Source organism: Mytilus californianus, unplaced genomic scaffold, assembly GCF_021869535.1.
Source record: "Mytilus californianus isolate M0D057914Y unplaced genomic scaffold, xbMytCali1.0.p SCAF_13, whole genome shotgun sequence".
Taxonomy (NCBI): Eukaryota; Metazoa; Mollusca; class Bivalvia; order Mytilida; family Mytilidae; genus Mytilus; species Mytilus californianus.
The window spans coordinates 24,703,106-24,723,756 of NW_026262615.1; the positions used below are offsets into that span (position 1 = coordinate 24,703,106).

Here is a 20,651-nt window from a genome sequence, read left to right on the forward strand (position 1 = left end):
ATACCCTACCTTACATGAGAGCAAATCATTGCTAAGCTTCAAAATGTTTAACTTGTTATATATTTATGGCAGAGATTGAATACCAGTAGTTACTGTTGAAATATTGCGCTAAAGAGCAAAAGTAAGTATTGAGATTTCACATTTGTACAATTCTCTATCTTAAATATCTTTTTGAATAACCAATATGATGTTCATAGTCTGATCTACAAATATTGTCAGGAAAGAATGCAATCTAACTCTTGGAATTTCATAATTGAAAGATGAACATATTTTTGCTGTAATAACAAAATTATTCAACAAGCAAGTGCACACAATGCAAGGACAATATCGAAAACCATGCGATTGCAACACATTTGACGGACGAATGAAGCCAACTACCATTACAGACAAGACACAAATATTCGGCATGTTCAGAGTTACAGAATTGAAAATTACAAAACATTTCTAATGTGAACTGAGAAATAACAATTTACCAAGCAATAACAAAGTTAGTACTTGTATAATCAATTAGTTATAATACAATGAAAATATTGTCTTTACTTACATTCAATTCTGTTTCCAAATTATTAGAATTAAACAATCTAATTGACCAAATCTTTATGTCACAACTTTATCTTTGAGATATCGTGATTTTGTTACTTTGATAGCAGCAATCCCAGTTTCGCGAATGATTAATTATTTGTATTATTGATTATCAATAGTACATACACGATGTTTCCCTTCAGTAGGGATATTTGCCATCTGTTGCTAAAATATTTCTATCTTTATCTTGTTGCTTGGTTAACGTGTTTAATTGTCCAAAACGTTCTTCCTTGATTGAATAAAAACAAATCCTTAGCAAACCAATGAAAATAAATTGACTAAAGCTTCCTTCTTCCTCATACGCAAATATGACAACACAAAACATTATTGTCAGGGTATATATGTTTACAAGTATAGCATTGAAACCAGCTGTATCTACCTGAGATTACAAGATTAGATAGTTTGTATCAGCTGCTTTGAGAACAGAATTGAATGTAAGTAAAGACAAGATTTTCATTGTGTTATAACTAATTGATTATACAAGTACTAAATTTGTTATTACTTGGTACATTGTTATTTGTCAGGTCACATTAGAACTGTTTTGTTATTATTGTCATTTCTGTAACTCTGAACATGCCGAATATTTTTGTCTTGTCTGTAATGGTAGCTTATTTCTTTCGTGCGTCAAAGGTGTTGACATCGCATGGTTTTTTCGACATTGTTCTTGCATTGTTTGCACATGCTTGTCGGATAATTTTGTTATTACAGCAAAAATATATTCATCTTTCAATCATGAAATTGCAAGAGTTAGATTGCATTCTTTCCTGACAATATTTGTACATAAGACTATGAACATTATATTGGTTTCTCTAAAGTACCAGGTGCGTATGTTTAAATCATGTACTTTATGGTCAACACTTTTATTAAATTTATCATTACTTACGTCAATCGATATTTCGTTATGAACCGGAAACACGTATTTTTTTCTTATTGTGTCTCAATTTATAAAGCAAATTCATTATAGACTTGTTTTCGTATTTTGACCTTTCCTAAGAGGCAACGATTATAGTTTTTTTTTTAAAGTAAAACATGACACTGGTGTCTCACTATCAAAAGTCTTAGTATTACCAAGGATACGATCAACTTTCAAACTTCTAAGTTCTTTCATTTATTTTGACTCATCGTAACATCACCATTGTGACAGTAGAATACAGATGAAATATATTCACAAAGACGTCTATGAATGTCTAAAAAGTTCTTTAGGCAAACCAGTTTTAAAAAACTGAAGAGCCTTCTCTTGTGTGTTAGTGATAACAAGTAACAACATGTTAAATTAGCTGGTATTATTTAATTAAATTATTACTAAATAGGTATTTCTTTTGAATTGGTTTTCAACATTTGGTTTAATCAATTGCATTAATGATAAGCTATTTAGTTTGATTACACAAATTAAGCAATGCAGTTCAGCCGAAAATAATTTTTGCAATGAAGGTTTCTTCCAGAAAACCGGAGATCACAGTTTTTTGTTATGGGGTTCGTGTTCTTCAGTCTTGATATTTTCATTTTGGGTTTAGTAGACTGTTGTTTGTCTTTTTGTCGTAATTCGTTTTTTTTTTTTGCCATGGCGCTGTCAGTTTGATTTTTAACTTATGAGTTTGAAGATCCCTTTCACATGTTCCGCCTCTCTGTAACGTTTTATTATAGGTAGTTTTCTTTCAAAATATTTAGATAAAGGTTCAAACAATTCAAATTTAACAACTGCCAAAATAAATATGAGTTTTCACCCTTATTGTTACGTTATTATTTTTTTATTAAGCACATCCTTCATAGTTTCCTTTCACATTATATGTTTTGTTCAAAGTTAATATTGTGAATGATGATGCAAAAATATACTCATTTATAAGGTATACGGTTCATATGTCTTATGCATGTCTTTGTAAATACACAAGCAATTGGTTTTATTTTGGAATTTATTATCAAATATTAGTCCTTCTTTTCATTATAGACGTATTGTCTTTACAGTTTGTCCCAACTGTCATTATAGATCGTCCGTGTTGCTTTCGTAAGTCTGATTTGAAATTGGAGGATTAAGTAGCTTACCAATTTTCAAAATATCAAAATTCATATACAAGCTACAAATCAAGGTAAAACAATGATCTCCAAAAGAAACCGATATCTGGTTCGTCGACAGGGTATGCGATGAGATTGACCCAGTCATGACCGCAACAAGTCAAAGCAATGACTATAAGTAACAAGAGACGTATTACAGTTGAACATATTTATTTTTAGATTTTTCTGAAATACTTCACACCTGTGTGAGCATCATCTTCGTGTCTACAACTTCCTATTCAAAACTTTATTAAATGTTTAAAGATTTGTTTATTTTATTGCATTTTTATCTTTAGGGGAAAACCTCATTTTTCAGAAGCATAATGACAATCTTATGCTCAAAATACAATAACTAATTTGTGTTTTGTCCGAACATAGGTTTTTGATGTAATGAAAAGTTAACATTCATCAGTAATTTCTATTTGCTTCACATCTGGCATGCTTTGTTAAAACACAGGTTAGGTGATATAATGCAGATAGTACACTTTTTCGGGTTGAGCATTTAAAACTATTATTAATCCAGAAAAGTATGCTTCGAACTCACCGAATGTAAGAAGTAGGATGTTCATATTGTACCACTGGGTAGATACCGCTGTTGATGAACTGCTAGTGCAAGAGAGTATTACCAGAACAGTATTCAGTGCTTCATCATCGTCATGATTTATAACAAACTTTTCTGAATTGATCTGTTGATAAATTTAGAAATTATTAGGAAACTGGTTCCTACCCTCGTATGCAAAATTGAACTTAAGATGATTTTGATATTTCTTAAGGTCGCCTTTGGTCATGAAGGTCTACGAGTATTTAAGGATTAATTCATCCCAATATTTAAACACACTATTTTCAGCTATGTCTCGTTATTTTTGAAATATCTTTACAAAATTTGAGAAAACACCATTTTACATTTTTCATAAAATTTCATTTTTTTGATAAAGTAACATTCAAAAGAGCACCGACATGAAAATTGGAACCATGTTGTTTAAGACGATAGTAGTTTTGACCCTCCGCTTTTTAAAAGAAGTTTATGCTGTGCAATGTACCGAACCAGCATTGTCAATGTGCGATTGTAGTGGACTAGAAGTTGACTGTTCGACAAGAAATTTAGCACAAATTCCAAGTAATATTCCTACAGATACAACAAGCTTGTAAGTATTGGCGTTTAATTACACATTTCAATTGTAAATTTGTTATTTTTAATAGTGTTTACTTTGATCGACATTATATTGAACTCAGTAACGTAAAGTCATATTATGTTTGTATTGCCTAATGTTTGTTCCGTAACATTTAAATGAATCATGATCATATAATGACTGTGCTTGTCCCAGATGCTTTTATATTTCTATTAATATCGATTTCATGATTCATGTGTTAATGTTGTAATATTGGTCCATAATCTTCAGTTTGATAAAAATTCCGTAATTTTAAAAACACAAAAGATTTTGTCATAGCTATGAACATTTTTTTTCATTGAATCTCAATAATGATTTCGGTTTTAATAAGAATGTAGGTAATTAAACAATATAGGTACATGCACCCTGCAAAAGATAATTATAGACAAGATTATCGCCGATAGAATAATCGTACTTAACATAAACTAAAATTTTGCAACTGTGTTCCTAATGGTAAGTAAAAAGGTGATGACAGGTTGCAGACGTTGAAACGTCAAGAATAAGCATATTCGCGTAAATCTTGTACATAAACATCAGTTAAACACGTAAAAGTCACTGAAGTAAAAATAACGTCGTTCAAAGTTTCTAAATATGATATTAACTTGACCTTTATTGATGTTTGCTCCATATTTTCGGTATTTTCAGTAGAAATATAATCATTTGATTATAATGAAGTATAAGACTAAGCTATTAAATATCATGATGATGTAGAACAGTACGTTTTTGAAAATCATTATGTTAACCATAAGCTTTTGGAATATCATGGTGTAGAACCACAAGCTCAAAATTATCATGAAGTAGAACCATACGATCTAAATATCATGATGTAGACCAATACTCTTTGACTATCATCATATAACACCATAAGGTTTCTGATATGAGGATATAGAATAGGATATACGCTTTTAAAATATCACAATTAAGAACCTTAACATCGATTCTCTGTAAGAATGGCCCAAATATAAAAATTGATGGCCGAATTAATTTTTTTAAAGTTATATTTTTTTGGTTCATATTAAAGGAATGAACCATGGGGACATAATACAGACCAATATTTTTATCACCATGGTCTTGTTAGGATGGATTATACAGGCATTTTGTGTATTTCGGCAAGTGACCAATTATTAAGAGATATTCAGACAATCCAATACCTTTTCTTCCACTGCAGCAGTTGTATTTAGGATTATACAGGTGTAAAAAATTATTAACACCAAGTATTGATAAAATTTTATGTCTGATTATTAGATTTTAGTGTGGTTATTTGCTATATTTTACTGAAGAAATCCTTGATTTTTGACCATTTTCGACATCTAATTTACTCCAAAAGCAGAATTTCTAAAATATATCATTATGAAAAATTAAATAAAGGTTGTTTTTTTTATCGAATTTACATAAAAATATTTTTGGGGCAATAAGCCTGCGGGTCACCTACATAGAGGTTTTTATAATACTTATCCCTATATTTAATGGTATTATTCAGAGCTTTACCAAAATATTATTTGATATTCAAAATATAGAAAATGTATTTTAAACACATTAGCATAGCTCATCTCCTTTAGTATATATTTCTATAGTAATAAAGTACAGGCCCCTGAACTGTATAAGTAAGTTATGTCCACTTTTATGACTCTTCAGTAATAAGACAGTGAAGATCTACATAATAGCAGACAAACTTACTTCTGCTGTCAACTAAAAATTCCTTTAAACCATTATGAGTGTAGAATGCTCTTTCTTTAGGAAATTTGCATCAATGAATTGTGATGCAGAAATACCCTTAAACTTGGACAGTTTCAATCAACATATTATAACACAACTTTTTGCATAGCTAGGGCTTATACATTGTGACTCCAATCCTCATGATGAAACTAATATTTGTCAAAACTATTTAAATTTAATTCACCAAATATCAGCAAACAAGTGTAGGAAACAATCGTGTGACGTTCCAGAATTAATAAATGCACACAAAAAACAAAGTAGGAGCAAATGTACGGCTACGCAATGTCCGCAAATAGTCAAAAATTATCAAAAGGACCTAAGAGCTACGGTTCCGCAGCTAGCAGGAGGGTATCAATTGGGGTCCTTCATTTCTGTATTCTATAATTTTAATGCCATTTTTTTCTATTTTTTATACTTTGTGCCCATTAATCTGCATTCTTTATATTTTAGGACCTCGTTATTCTCTTTATTTTAAGGTCTATTTTTCTCTATTATTTATATTTTCCCCCCATTATTCTCTATTCTGTAAACCCCCATCCACACCCTCATGCAGAATTCACAATACACCTTATCGCTATATTTATACCAATCCGGAAAAGTTCTGAAACTACACAACTTTTTCATCCAGTTGCAGTGACAGATCCAGAAATTTTCATAAGTGGGGGCCCACTGACTGCCTAACAGGAGGCCTGCTCCAGTCATGCTTCAGTGAATCGCTAAATCATTGAGAGTCTCGTACAAAAATAATTCAACATACACTGTTTAACAAATATAAATAAGAAGCAAGTGTATTATATTTAGTCTAATAATGGAAGTACAATATTGACAGAACAATGCAACTTTAAAACTTCAATCTGCATTACCGCATATCTTTCGATAAATTGTTAATTGGGTTAAGAGATGTTTTACACAATAACATTTATTTCTAAAGGTGCAAGTTGTCAACGATACATTGTCAACTTGTTATTTATAAGCACAGGATTTCCAACAGGTGCGCTATATTTATGTGACTGTAAGAAATTCTAGATGTCATTTAACAACCTCTTCATTAAAGATAGAAACCAAAGGGATCTTTTCGCTGAAACAATAATTGGATAAATCCTATGTAACAGTACAGATCTCTACATGTATCTAATAAATGCTAACTAATCGTTGTTATTCTTCTCGATATTACTTCCATTGTCTAATCAACGATTGTTTAAGTTATGATTTATCACATATGTGTATGTTTATCTGTATTCCTAATCTAGTTATGTCATATGCAGATAATGTTTAGAATATATGATCAACGGAACTAGTTTTGCTACTGTAAATTCTGAAATTATTGCGTGCATATATTATTGAGATTTTTTAAGAACGTACAAAAATGAGAGTTTAATTATTGCGAGTTTTGGAAAAGCTGAATACAAATATCTGTTTTTGATATCAGAATGCGAATTCTTATTATTGCGATACTCAAGTAGTCGCATTATTCGCATTAATAAAAAACCTCGCAATAATTTCTGAATTTACAGTATTAATTTGTTACTTTGGTAGGTAACAATTTCGTAATAATCGCTATTTATTGATTAAAATAGCTACTCTTAGAATTGTACTTCGTTTTTTTTTCCAGATTGCTATATGAAAATAACATTCAGTCGATAGATAACACATCATTATCTGCATTAACATCGCTTGAGAATTTGTAAGTAGAGTAGTACCCGAAGTCTCGAATGTGATCACTAATTTATAATACACGGGATTAAAGATATACTGATATTTTGTTTTTTGTTTTAATATTGGTGCTGTTTTGTACACTTTCAATATACCATCTGTAATTTCGTGTGGCGTTTACATATCTCAATTAATACGTTATGCTGTTTAACATAGATTTGAAAATCAGTAAACTGTTGATGCCTCCATTTCTTATCATCACAAATAAATTACGATACCCAAAACAATCCAATTTATAATAGATTATATGATACAAATTCCTGTAGTATTATTTTCAGTTGGTAATATTTAATATTGTAAATTACTTGTTCGCCATAATTATCTTGGAACGTACGTTTACTAGTACTCTTGTCTGAAGCAGCATGAAACTATAACTGTATGAACTGATATCAAAATATTTTTGCAGAGATTTTGACTACAACGAAATTTCGAGTATTGAAGCTGGTGCGTTCTCTAGTCTTAGGTCTTTGTCAATTTTGTGAGTATTTTATCACAACATGCAAACATAAAAGTAAAGATAATCAAAATGCGGACCTTTTCGATTGACAAAATAGATAAGTGAGAGAAATTTATCATTCCAAATAGTTAAGATTGTACGCACATGAAAGGGTTCTTGTTTTTGAACAGATTTTATTCAAATTGTTACAAACAAATTACAATCTGATTATAATCAGATCTGTCACCTTGCTCCTTTATAATTGTTTGTCGTCGTGCAAGTTCTAAAAATCCCATATAAGAGGTGATATTCGTATAACCTTTATTTCAAATATTTAATCAGCCAATCATTTCGAATGACATGCTGACACTTTAATTACACATATCCCCTCCCCGCATACACAGTTATCGAAATATAAAGAATGAATAAAAACACAGCTATTTAAAAAAATTTTAGAATCAGGTCGGTGTACAAAATCGGAACCACGTAAGGAAATTACATAAAGTTAAAAGAAGTAATTTCCAGACCTAAGGGGGTAGGCCTATGTAACCTAAAAATGTTCCTCTTGTTTAATTTTTCTGATATTTTCACAATTGAAAGCGTAAGGGTAAAAAATCGTATTGAAATTCATAGTCTCTTTTTATGTTTAACGTTCATTGAATATGACAATTTTAGGGTACCCTTAAAAATGGTAAAAACATTAGTAGGCAATAAATAAACTCATCATAGATAAAAGCTCTAAATAGCAAGGTACATGTAATAAGGGATACGGATATCCGAAAGTCATAGTGGTCAGAGATCTATTGCAATACGATGTGATTCAGCATGATTATTTCAATTTATTATTTTTATAATCCTAAACATCAATGTGATAACACTTGGCTTGTTGAAAAAGTGTTTTGAAAAGTTTTGCGTTATAAAATAATCTCACATATTGTCTCTTTATTGTAGCGATAAATTAAAAAAAAATCCAATTATTTGTTTCGAAAATTAAACTCTGCGTAAACGCATTGGAGTCTAATGAACAGAAAAAAGGATCGTTTCGGCCTGAAGCCTTTAAAGACAAAGGAAAATTGTATAGTAAAAGCCCAATTGGCAATAACACACGATTACTATGAAATGAATATAATGTTTTGACAAACTATAGTTTGCATGTTTAAAATTAGGGTAAATATTGACCTTACACAGGCCATTATGTTGTGCCTTGATTCATATTTCATTGAAAGTTGGTATCGTCCGGGTTGTTCCGTCAAACGATATACCGATCTTTCTAAAAGGAAAGGACTCCATATAGGTATATAAGTTAAGTATAATTTGTATGTACGAGGAAATCACCTTCAAATAGAGCTTAAGTCAACTGAACTCACAATTGAAAACAACACTTCATAATGTGGTGCATCAGAAGAACTATTTGAGTTCAACCTTCATCAGGAATGCTAAAACAAAAGCAAGTCGACAGCCAAAGATGTATAAATGCTGCAATACGACAGGAGTTATATGACCAGAATTTACAAATAAAGAAATTCATAATCAGAAAATGAAGTAAATCAGCGTTCTTGAGTCATACAACTAGAACCCACGACAGGTGCTTCGCGTGCTGTTTTTTATTTTATGTTAATGGATTGATCGTCTAATACTTTTCAGAACCGTAGACAACAATAAATTAACCAGCATAAAACCCGATACATTCAAAAGTCTTGGATCATTGCGAGAATTGTAAGTATTTCATTTTAACGTAAACCATTCACTTAAAGGTCATTATTACATAACGGACAATTTGTAATTTGTTGTGGTTAATGTGTTTTGTGTTAGACAAAAACACGAGCGCGTCATTGAGAAATGTATTTATTATTTCGTTTTTTTTTCTGTATCACTGTATCTTACCCTTGTTGCTTTCAAATCTAAAGATAAGAAGTTATATCATAGTATCTGCAATAGGTGAGTACACCACCATGACAGAAGTTGTCAACGACACATAGAAAGGGGCGTGAATAACTATTCCTTGTACTGCTTTTGGCACTGTTCCTTTAGGCATAATTTGCTAAGAATAAGCTCATATGGAGCCTATATGCAGGGCTTATATTCCAATCTTGCCCTACTACAAAAACCTGCTGTATCATTTTTGTCCTGTAATGGAACACTTGAAGTGCTGTTGTCAATGGAAACCCATTGGTTGTGTGATTGGCATAAACACATGTTTTGAATCAAAAGTACATAACTGTTAAGCTGTCTAGATCCACATATTTATTGTTGCTACTATAGCCAAAAGGCAGATATTCAGCACCGACATATACACAGTCCTTGTATAAAAAGCTTGCCAACACCAATACACATTGGGAAAAACTTATAAAACTGTTCGTATTTGGCATTTTAGCTTACATTTTTTGTATGTCACTGACGGGTCATCTATAAATGAGACACCCGTCATACTTTAGTAGATTTAATAAACGCTTAATCGAGAATGTTTTGTCCGCAAAGGTATTACAATAACAGTATTCAGCACTCTTGCCGCCATGAAATCATTGATTAGTTCAATTTATGTTAATGTTATGTTCATTAAACGTAAAAATCACTTTTATGCTAAGTTTTTTTTTCCCATAGGCAAAAATAGACCTTGTCAGACTTAGTTAAACTAAACAAAAATGTTTTATTTCATAAAACGTAAAATACTCGAAACAGTAAGGTGTTTCTACTCCTCGGCAAATATGGATATCAAAACCTTCGATTACCCACCCTTTTCACCACCATACCATATGAAAAATTGAAAACCCGTCTAAAAGAAATAACCCACAATGTTTTCCTCCATAAAATGGTACAATACGCTACAAATTTATTATTTTTGGATATAATTCGGCATATTTTGCTAAAACCGGGCACGAAAATGAAACATGCTACACAGAAGAATAAGTGCTCAGTATGATGGAATTCCTCATTGCCAACATATTTGTTGAATTTGGAGGTAGACGTCTTCAGCAGGATGTCGGTATACCTATGGGACCTACCTGTGCACCTATTCTGGTTGACTTTTCATATTTTCATATGAGTCAGAGTTCCTTCAGACACTTGTAAAAATAAAAAGATCAAAGAAATTATGTCATTTAATTTCACATACAGGTTCATTAATGATGTTTTTTCCATTAACAATCCAAACTTTTCTGATACGGTCCCATTAATCATCCTGAATTAGAGATTAACGAAACCGTATATACATCTTTCACCGCCTCATGTCTATATATATACCTCGAACTTTAGTACAGTGGTTATCTCAGTACCAGCATATATATGACAAACAAGTTTCCTCCTCTAAGCAGCAATATACAAACTTCACCCACGTATGGAGTAAACATTTCTCCACTCATACGATATTCAAGAGCTTGCAGGTACTATTCGGACTTTGTAAAACGTCATCTGTGTCTGCGCAAAAAGTTAATGAGCCAAGATTCTGCAATGGAACGTCTCGTCCTTTTTCTCAAAAAGTTCATCGGAAAGTACCAATACCTTATAGATACATAGTCAGTGTAGGGGCTGAAGGTGTGTAACTTAATATTTACTTTACAGTTTTTCCTTTGTTTGTCGTAGTGCTATTTTGTTCCACTTGACAGAATGACTCTTGCTGTGACTCGGTATTTGTGCATCCAGCTATCGGGGTTTTGGCTTTCGGCGTTCCTGGTGCAGGTTGGTAAAGAGCTGGGATTCGGACGCAAGGATTTTTACAGTGTTATTTATATTTTGTTTCTCCCTGTTTTGTGTTTTCACGTAGGTTGTATTTTACCGGGATAGTCTATACTAGTACCGTATTATGTTTTATATATGTGCCTTGTCTATAGAGTGTCTATATGCCATTTTTTTTTCATTGTTGACACAGTTGTTTGTTTTATAGTGATTAAGATTATAACACAATGTTGACTGCTGTACCCCACTTTTTTAAAGTTTTACCTATTATGTCTGTTTGTTTTGCTCACACATTGTTGTCAATATAATGGAATTTTATGCAACTGTCGGACAAGTGAGAGGTTAAGCTAGCTTTAAAAACAGGTTTAATAAACCATTTTCTGCATAAGGAAATGTCTGTACCAAGTAAAAAATATGACAGTTGCTTTCCATTCGTTTGTTGTGTTTGAGTTGTTTGATTTTTCCGTTTTGAATTTTACTTGGAGTTCGGTATTTTTGTTATTTTACTTTTTAATTTACTATCAACTATAAAAAAATGTTGTTGTCGGCTTTGTCAGCTTTACTATCAAATACAATTACTCTTTTTTTGTTGGCGTCTTTGTAAGATTCATTTGTATTTTGGTTTGAATTGTGTAGTCTGTGTGTTGTATGTCTGTTATATATATTTACACAGTTTTGGCTGCTTAATCCCAGTTATTGTCACATTAACCAAATATGTCTGCTTGGGTTGCTCACCCAAGTTTGTCAATATAAAGGAACTATAAACAACATATCATACAAATGGGAGGTTTGGCTAGCTATTAAACAAGGTTTAAAGTCAGGAACTTGACAGCTGTTTTCCATTCGTTCTGTTGGTTGCTATAGTCTAATATTTGATTTTGCCAGTTTTTATGGACTTCTCCTTTTGGAATTTGCCTTGAAGTACGGTATTTTTGTTAACATTTTTGTTACAATACATTCAAGGTCCAGATGACAAGGAAGCCTTTAATAACTCGAAGAAATCCTAACGTATAGAAATTCGAACTATTTCTACGATTGTTTGCAAACTTTAAGACCAAGTGGCGTCAGCAGGGTGGGGTACGATACATATTAATTTACGTTACTGTCATTTCTAAGATAGCCAATTTTGATGACAAAAGTCAAACATATAAGGCCAAACAACAATCAAACGCAGATAAGATTGAGCACATGTGCTGTAGGACGAGAGTGTCACTGTTCCAATAGCAGAACCTATCGTAGCATGTCATGTGAAAGTCCATATCACTCATCCAGTGAAATAGATCATGTTCCAGTATTGTTCTTAATTTGCAAGTTGATTACTTCCATTTTGTGTTGAGATAAAAGCAGCGAAATTGATAATAAAGGGTACTAGGTGTTTATATGGAGACAGAGGAATTGAAAATATCTATTGACTTGTTCACGATGATGTATGTCAACGACTTTCTGAAAACGGCATCTGATTAAAATGGCATTGGATGTCATATTATTGTCCTTTCTGAAAACGGCATCTGATTAAAATGGCATTGGATGTCATATTAATGTCCTTTCTGAAAACGGCATCTGATTAAAATGCATTGGATGTCATATTAGTGTCCTTTCAGAAAACGGCATCTGATTAAAATGGCATTGGATGTCATATTATTGTCCTTTGTTGTATTTCCTGTTTGAATGTTGGCAATATTTGTATTTCAGAAATTTAGAATATAACAAGTTGACAACGGTATCAGCTAGTATATTTGCAGATTTGACAGCTTTAGAATATTTGTGAGTACTATTGGCATATCTTAAAACGCTTTTGTTTTGTATTTCATATATACTTATAACTTATTATGCATTATGGTATAATTGGAACGAACATTATCATTCTTCGTTGAAAGAAGTTTTACTTTTAGTAGTCAACATATCTGTAAATTTTTTCCCAAATGTATATTTTAAATGAATTACAATGATCTTTTAGTATATCAAATTAATTTAAGTAACTTTTCCTTCAACCCTAATTGGTAATTGATTTTATCTTTATCCTATCAATCAGGTTTTTTATTTTGTTGGTTTGTTTCATTGCGAAGGAAATAAAACACTTCCACACTTTGAGTAGCATTACCTGAGTCAATTTGAATATTTGAACAATGTACTGTCCCATTGAAAAATACAATAGGTATTGTTCTGACCGATAAATGTTTACAGCACTCATTGATAAGTTTACCCGAAGAAAACAATTATCTACAAAATAGATAAATTTGCGGGTTTTTTTGTGTGTTTGTCTACTCATAGAATATTTTTATGGAGACCTTAATCTAAAGATTGTCGTTTTACAGTTTTTATTTGTCAAACACACACAAAAAAACAAATATATAGGACAATGCTAAATTTGTGTCAGAATGTTTTATGTTTAAATCAGTGTGTATATCGAAGAGATTAAAAATATATTATTGATATTGAATAAATACAACATCACATGCAATTTTTGTGAGTTGATACATGTATTATCATTTACTTAGAGAATAAGTATTCTCTTCAGGTAAATTAATCTGTCTTCAATGACTAATGGATTTCTCCTAGGAGAAATGTAAAGGTCCCAGTGAATAAACTCCACAGAGAACAATATATTTATTCAATAGGACGACTGAACTTACAAAATTTTAAATTGACAGGTAAACAACAATCGAGTTTGAGGAAGGGTTTCATTTCTTTAGCAATAACACATTGCATTTAAAAAAATTAGTTCATTCAATAGCTGCAAGTCTACCAAAGGAATTATACGTTAAGGTGAAGAACGAAAATATACTTTTCAAATATTCAAATAAATGGTACTTGTTCATGTTGAAGATATCTTGGCTATAACCCATTGATATGCTGTACAATGGCTGATTTGATTGACTGGTCGTCTAATCAAACCAGGCTTCGGGACTTCGACGGCGATTGCACTGATTTTAAAACAAATACTGATTTAGATGCATTTGATGTATCAAAGTGTCCAGGTTAGTATGGAATAGCTTAATTGAAAGAGTAAACCAATCCATAGTTGTGCCAGTAGAAAAGGGCACAGAATCGTCATTTCAATATACATTATAGTTTATAATCGAATTATAACCATAACTTGTTCGTAATAAAGTGCGTGATGATATAAAACAATCACAATTGTAAATTATGAAAAAGGAGCTTATTTTGCTTTAGAATTGAATGCTGTTATTTGTATTTATACGAATGAAAAGCAGTGACTTTCTCATTTTGCAAGCAAAGAAACGCTTACTGCTAAATATATGATGAAAGTAAAAAAATTAAACGCAAAACCTCATCAGAAATTGTCTAGTACGATGAATGCAGTATCATACAACGTAAAATTGGTTAATTTTTTTTCAAAATGTTCTAGATAAAAGTGTCTATTACGGTGGAGAGATAGCGTAGTAGTTTGAACTATTTTTCTATCTTTTTGTGATCTCATACAATATTTCATGTATCTAATACCAACCATAACACTTTAGCATCATGTGAGTTAAAAACTATTCATAGATTACAAGCACTGCCATTTAAGACATGATATTTAAGACATAACTTTTAAACAGAAAGTTCCATGTGAAATATGAAGATAATCAACGTAGCAATTGTAAAGAAAACTTTTTTTGTTATTCATAATAACATTAAGAGATCATCTAGAAGAAACTTTGTTTATATTTAAAAGTTGATGGCGAATGGAGTTCCTGGTCGAACTCAACATGTTCCGTCACATGTGGAAACGGTATTCTTTCCAGAAATCAAACTTGTGACAATCCAGTACCTTCCGCGGGTGGAAAAGCTTGTAATGGATCGAGTGTAGATTCATCAGATTGCAGTTTAAGTGATTGTCCAGGTATTTGTATGTGCGGGGTTCAAAATAGAACCCATGTCTGTATAAAAAATCATGTATCCAATTCATTGGTTTTATCACAGTTTACAGATGTTTTTCTCCTGAATCTATAATGGTATTACGTTACATTCATTATATGTTAAACTGTATTATATGGGTATAATCATTCTTTAATACCAACCATAACACTTTTGACTCGTGTGAATTAAAAACTGTTCATAGATTACAAGCACTGACATTTAAGACATGAAATTTAAGACATAACTTTTTTAAGAAAAGTTCCTGTGAAATATGAAAATAATCAACTAAGAATTGCAATAAAACATTTATTTTTTATTCAAAATAAAATTAAGAGATCATTTAGACATTTCGTTTATATATATTTAAAAGTTGATGGCGAATGGAGTTCCTGGTCGAACTCAACATGTTCCGTCACATGTGGAAACGGAATTCTTTCCAGAAATCGAACTTGTGACAGCCCAGTACCTTCCGCGGGTGGAAAAACTTGTAATGGATCGAGTGTAGATACATCGGATTGCAGCCTAAGTGATTGTCCAGGTATTTGTTTGTACGGGATTTGAAATAAAACCCATATACAATATATGTGTAAAAAATAATTTATCCGATTTATTTGTAAGTCAGTGAGACTAGAAAAACAAATACTTAAAGATTGAGGAACTTCGATTTAAAATTGTTAAAATAGTCATGAATCTGGCCAATAAACGGAGATGGAGAGGACTGTTATTTCTTGTAAAGAATCATAGTTAATGTTGTTTTGAGCTTTCTAGGTGAAGATCGACCCAGACAACAGTTCCGAGTACATAGTGTTGGCCTAGATAAAACGTTTACTGTTAAGATGATAAATATTAAATAATAATAATAAACTAAACTGAATTTGGAATGGTTATATACTTTTGTTCTAGGACCTATGGTATGAACAGCTGAACTTACATAACGTATCATTTCAAGGCACCTGATGTAGATGTATCTATATTGAAAGCATTTTTGTGACAAAAGACAGACATTGTTAAGTCACTCACAAAGATTTTAATGGAGATATGTTTTTTTTTAACATTATTGTGGGTTTTTTTTACGTAAAGTTTGTTCAACGGTAATCGTACTTACCTTTTTTTCTCATTAATCGACATTGTCTTGATAATAAAAATATAAAAGTTTTGAAAACAATAATGCTGTCAAATGTCAAATATGTATATACAATTTGAAAACAAACTCAAATAAAGTTTCATCTGTTAAAGTTGATGGTCATTGGGGTTCCTGGTCGACTGGACCATGTTCTGTCACATGTGGTAATGGTATAAGATATAGACAGAGAAGTTGTGACAGCCCACCAGCTTCTAACAATGGACAATATTGTATTGGTTCTAGCACAGTCTCCGTAATCTGTACCTTAGGAGTATGTCCAGGTATGTTAACATAAAAAGCAAAAAACGCTTATCAAGATTTATAAGATTTTAACATCCATTTTCTTCTGTTGGCCCTAAGTATGTGTTGTACCAATGTGTATTGTCTATTATCCCTTTGGTTATCTTGATTGAGTTAATTACTTGTAGGGTTAATTCCTTGAACAGTTCAGTGTTTTGAATGTTGATGATATTGTAACACTCAAGAAGACTGCACGATAAAAAGACCTAAATTCAGGACAGCAACTTATAATGAAATTTTATATCATTCATGATATGCTTTTATATAAAGGAATGTTAACCTATTTGGTTAATCATCATATCTCGTGTAATGAACATAGCAGTAATTAGTTGATCACATCAAAGGTATTAAAACACTTGCTTTAACTGGAGGCATAGACGAAAACCTGACATTTATTGAGCTATTAAGAACACATGCAATGATGTGGAGGAACATTAGAGCCGGCTGAATGTGACATGAAATATTTCTAAAGTTGATTTGACAAATTAAAAGACCACGTGGACATTCACTGGTTTGTATAAGGAATTAAAGCTTCCCATATATAGCAAAATGTGGTACGAATACAACAGTGATAACTATCAACCGGAACCAGAGAATAACGTGAATGTAAGAAACTATAGGTCACCGTACGGCCTTCAACAATGAGAGATACTGATATCGTGTCGTATTGTAAATTCTGGACACTGTACGGCCTTCAACAATGAGACATTAGAAATACTCATACCGTGTTGTAAGTCTTGGACATGACATAATAAGTAAAACAAGAAAAACAATGACCCGACTCAAGCAAAAAAATATGTTAGGCAGCAGTCAACGACAACCATTACTTACGGACTTGTGAAAGGCTATAATAATTTGTGTCTTGGTCAAACATGCTGAATGCTCAGTCTTCTGCCTCACTTCTGTCAGTCGTGTAACAACGACTAATTTGAACAAACTGTAAAAAAACAAATGAAAATGGCACGTATTTCTATTTGCGAAATAGTACATGAATGTTACATGAATAAAATACTAGTCATTGTGTCAATGAAATTTTTGTACATTGATATTGGATATATTTTCTATTATTATGAATAATGTCAAAAGAATACGTATTGCTGAGTAAAATAATTAGATCTTATGATGTGATTTTTGTGTTATTATCGAACTTTATTGATATATAGCTGGTCACCTAAATTGAATGTATAAAATTGTATTTACAGAATCATGTAAAGAATCAGAAAAGAAACTAGGTAAATGATTTTAAATCTACAATTTTATTTGCACGAACGAGGAAATAAACTGCCAACACTTTACCAATTTCATGCGCCGAAGCGTTTTTCTGCTAACATACTATTACCAATTTATAACTTAAAGCGCTATAATCGTATGGTCGTACTGCTATTGTAAAGCAATATGTTTTCGGTCTATATGTTCATCTGTCGATTGTCTGTTCATCGTCCCATATAAGGTTAGGGTTTTTTTGTCAAGGTATTTCTCTACAAAGTTGTGGTCACATTTACTTTAAACTTGGTACACATTTGTATATGATGTGCAATATTCGAAATCTAAATTTTATGCAAAATTTAAGGAATGAATTCGATGTCAAAGTTCTTATTATAGCAATGTAGTGAAATCGGGACACTGAGTTACATGGACACAAATTATCTTATTGTTTATTTTATTTTGTACACCTTTGCTTTGTGATCGCCTATATGGTCTCGTGGTAGCGTTTTCACATTGAGTGCGGGAGGTCGTGATCAAACAAAAGACTTTAAAATTGGTATTTGCTGTCTGTCCGCTATACACACGTCATTAAAAGTAAGAGCTAAGACTTGTCAGCTCGGAGTCAGAATAATGTGTCCTGGTTTGGTGACATGTCTGCCTGCCGACTTTTTTGTAAAATTTAGCTAGCGACATATTTTGATAGTCTTAGAACCAGAATAGTCGTATAATGTGTAGTTTTCCCAATTGTTAAACCGATCATGATTGTGATTTAAAACGCCCAGTAACGCATGCATAGTAGGAGAAGATAATCCTCTCGATCTATCTTCAGTGTTTGTAAGTTTCATTAATTTATTGGTATGGTGAACTTATGGATATAAAATGTCTGTTTACTACATAATGCATGTTTTGTTATATTCTTCGCAAATCGAGAGTAAAATAAAAATATTTGAATGTTATATTTTTTTTATTATTCTTTTTATCATGTAGAATCAAAGAAAATGAAAGCAAGAAAATGGAAAAGATATCAGAATAGAAAACTGAATAGAAGAACAGATACAAACAACAACTAACGTGCACTACAAGTTTGTCTTGTAACTTAGGGAAGATGCAAGACAATGGATTTATTTCTCGAATAAATTCAGAGGGATTTTATGAATAATCTATGTTTTGTCTGAGATTGCTAATTATTTGCTATGAGTTATCTTTTCCTTCTTTATTATATCTTATTTGAACAATGTTTTTGGTAGGTCTACATCAAAGTGACTGATAATTTGCATGCTTAAAACTACTGATCTATATTTTACTATATGAAACTTCAACTAATCTGTATGAATATGTATTTTGGAATAACAGATCTAATCTATTTTTTCTGGATATTATTTTTTAATAAATATGTATATCATCTTAATGTTTTATATCTCATACATGCCAATACATCTTTGGCTTTGATTGATGAATAATAACTTGGTTCAATTCAAGCGCCACTGATGAATCATTTGTACACGAAAAGAGTGTGCCGGATGTTGACAGTTTAAAGCATAATATATTGATGACTTTTTGAATAGAAAGCATCATTTATGTGTCAAAAATATTTCACTTATAGACAAAAAAATATATAACAGATATCGGAGGATTAACGATACTGATAAAGTTTCTGAATGATACGAATAAGAGCACACACTGCAAGCTACTGTGTTAAACCACTATGTTCTTTATGTCTCATCCAGTTTTTGTAATCATTATCAGAGTAAAAAGCAACTAGAACATGATAAGAAGTACAATCAACAGAAAAAGTCAATCAAACGTCGAAATCATGGAGATAGTTTGTTTTCGAAATACGGCTTTAAATTGCCGGTCATAAGAATCTTCTTAATCCCCAAATCAAAATGATGAAATGAGTTGGAGACTAGGAAGAGGTCGCAAAATAACGTTTTTATGATAGTGCCAGAGGTGGCAAATGGTGTTGAAAGAAAAGAATAAGAAATTGTTAGAATGAAACACCCTGCTTTTTTTACAAATAACGAGAACTGTTGTCGAACCTTTCTTTTAACATCAACATAAAAATTACAAGAATTGGTATGATTGCCAATGAGATAACTGTCCACCAGAGTTGTTGAATGCTATTGTGTAGGAGGGTAAAATGCCATTGCGTAGTAGGATAAGTTTTTGAATGCCATTGTGTAGTAGGGTAAGTTGTTGAATGCCATTTTGTAGTAGGTTAAGTTGTTGAATGCCATTGTGTAGTAGGGACAGTTGTTGAATGCCATTGTGTAGTGGGGTAAGTTGTTGAACACCATTGTGTAGTAGGGTAAATTGTTCAATGCCATTGTGTAGGAGGGTAAGTTGTTGAACGCCATTGTGTAGTAGGGTGAGTTGTTGAATACCATTGTGTAGTAGGGTAAATTGTTCAATGCCATTGTGTAGAAGGACAGGTTGTTGAATGCCATTGTGTAGTAGGGTAAGTTGTTCAATGCCATTGTGTAGTAGGACAGGTTGTTGAATGCCATTGTGTAGAAGGGTAAATTGTTAAATACCATTGTGTAGTAGGGTAATAAATTGTTGAATGCCATCTGTAGTAGGGTAAGTTGTTGAATTACATTATGTAGTAGGGTAAGTTGTTGAATGCTTTTGTGTATTAGGGTAAATTGTTCCATTAACATTGAGACATAAAGAGATATACAATTTACTGATGTCAGTCGTTGAAGTTTGTATGCGAACGTATAGGTATCTTCAATAGTCACGCTGTTTGGTTGCTGTCTGTTTGTCCTTTTCTCGAACCATTACACTTTTTGTATGAAATTAGCACGGCATACATATAATA

General features: G+C 31.9%; 1 protein-coding gene across 2 annotated transcripts; it reads left to right on the forward strand.

Annotated features, from left to right (window-relative positions):
* Window positions 1–992: 992 nt before the first annotated feature.
* LOC127723411 (slit homolog 1 protein-like) lies at window positions 993–19,152 on the forward strand. 2 transcript variants are annotated; one of them, XM_052230039.1, is made up of 12 exons: window positions 993–1,016; window positions 3,567–3,776; window positions 7,129–7,200; window positions 7,636–7,707; window positions 9,310–9,381; window positions 13,030–13,101; window positions 14,164–14,315; window positions 15,017–15,184; window positions 15,572–15,739; window positions 16,438–16,605; window positions 17,827–17,856; window positions 18,818–19,152. In XM_052230039.1, the coding sequence occupies exons 2-12, from the start codon at window positions 3,589–3,591 to the stop codon at window positions 18,898–18,900; spliced, it is 1,245 nt and encodes a 414-aa protein (XP_052085999.1). In that variant the 5' UTR covers window positions 993–1,016; window positions 3,567–3,588; the 3' UTR covers window positions 18,901–19,152. The 2 variants fall into 2 exon arrangements, with proteins under 2 accessions (XP_052085999.1, XP_052086000.1); XM_052230040.1 differs by lacking the exon at window positions 15,017–15,184.
* Window positions 19,153–20,651: the final 1,499 nt, after the last annotated feature.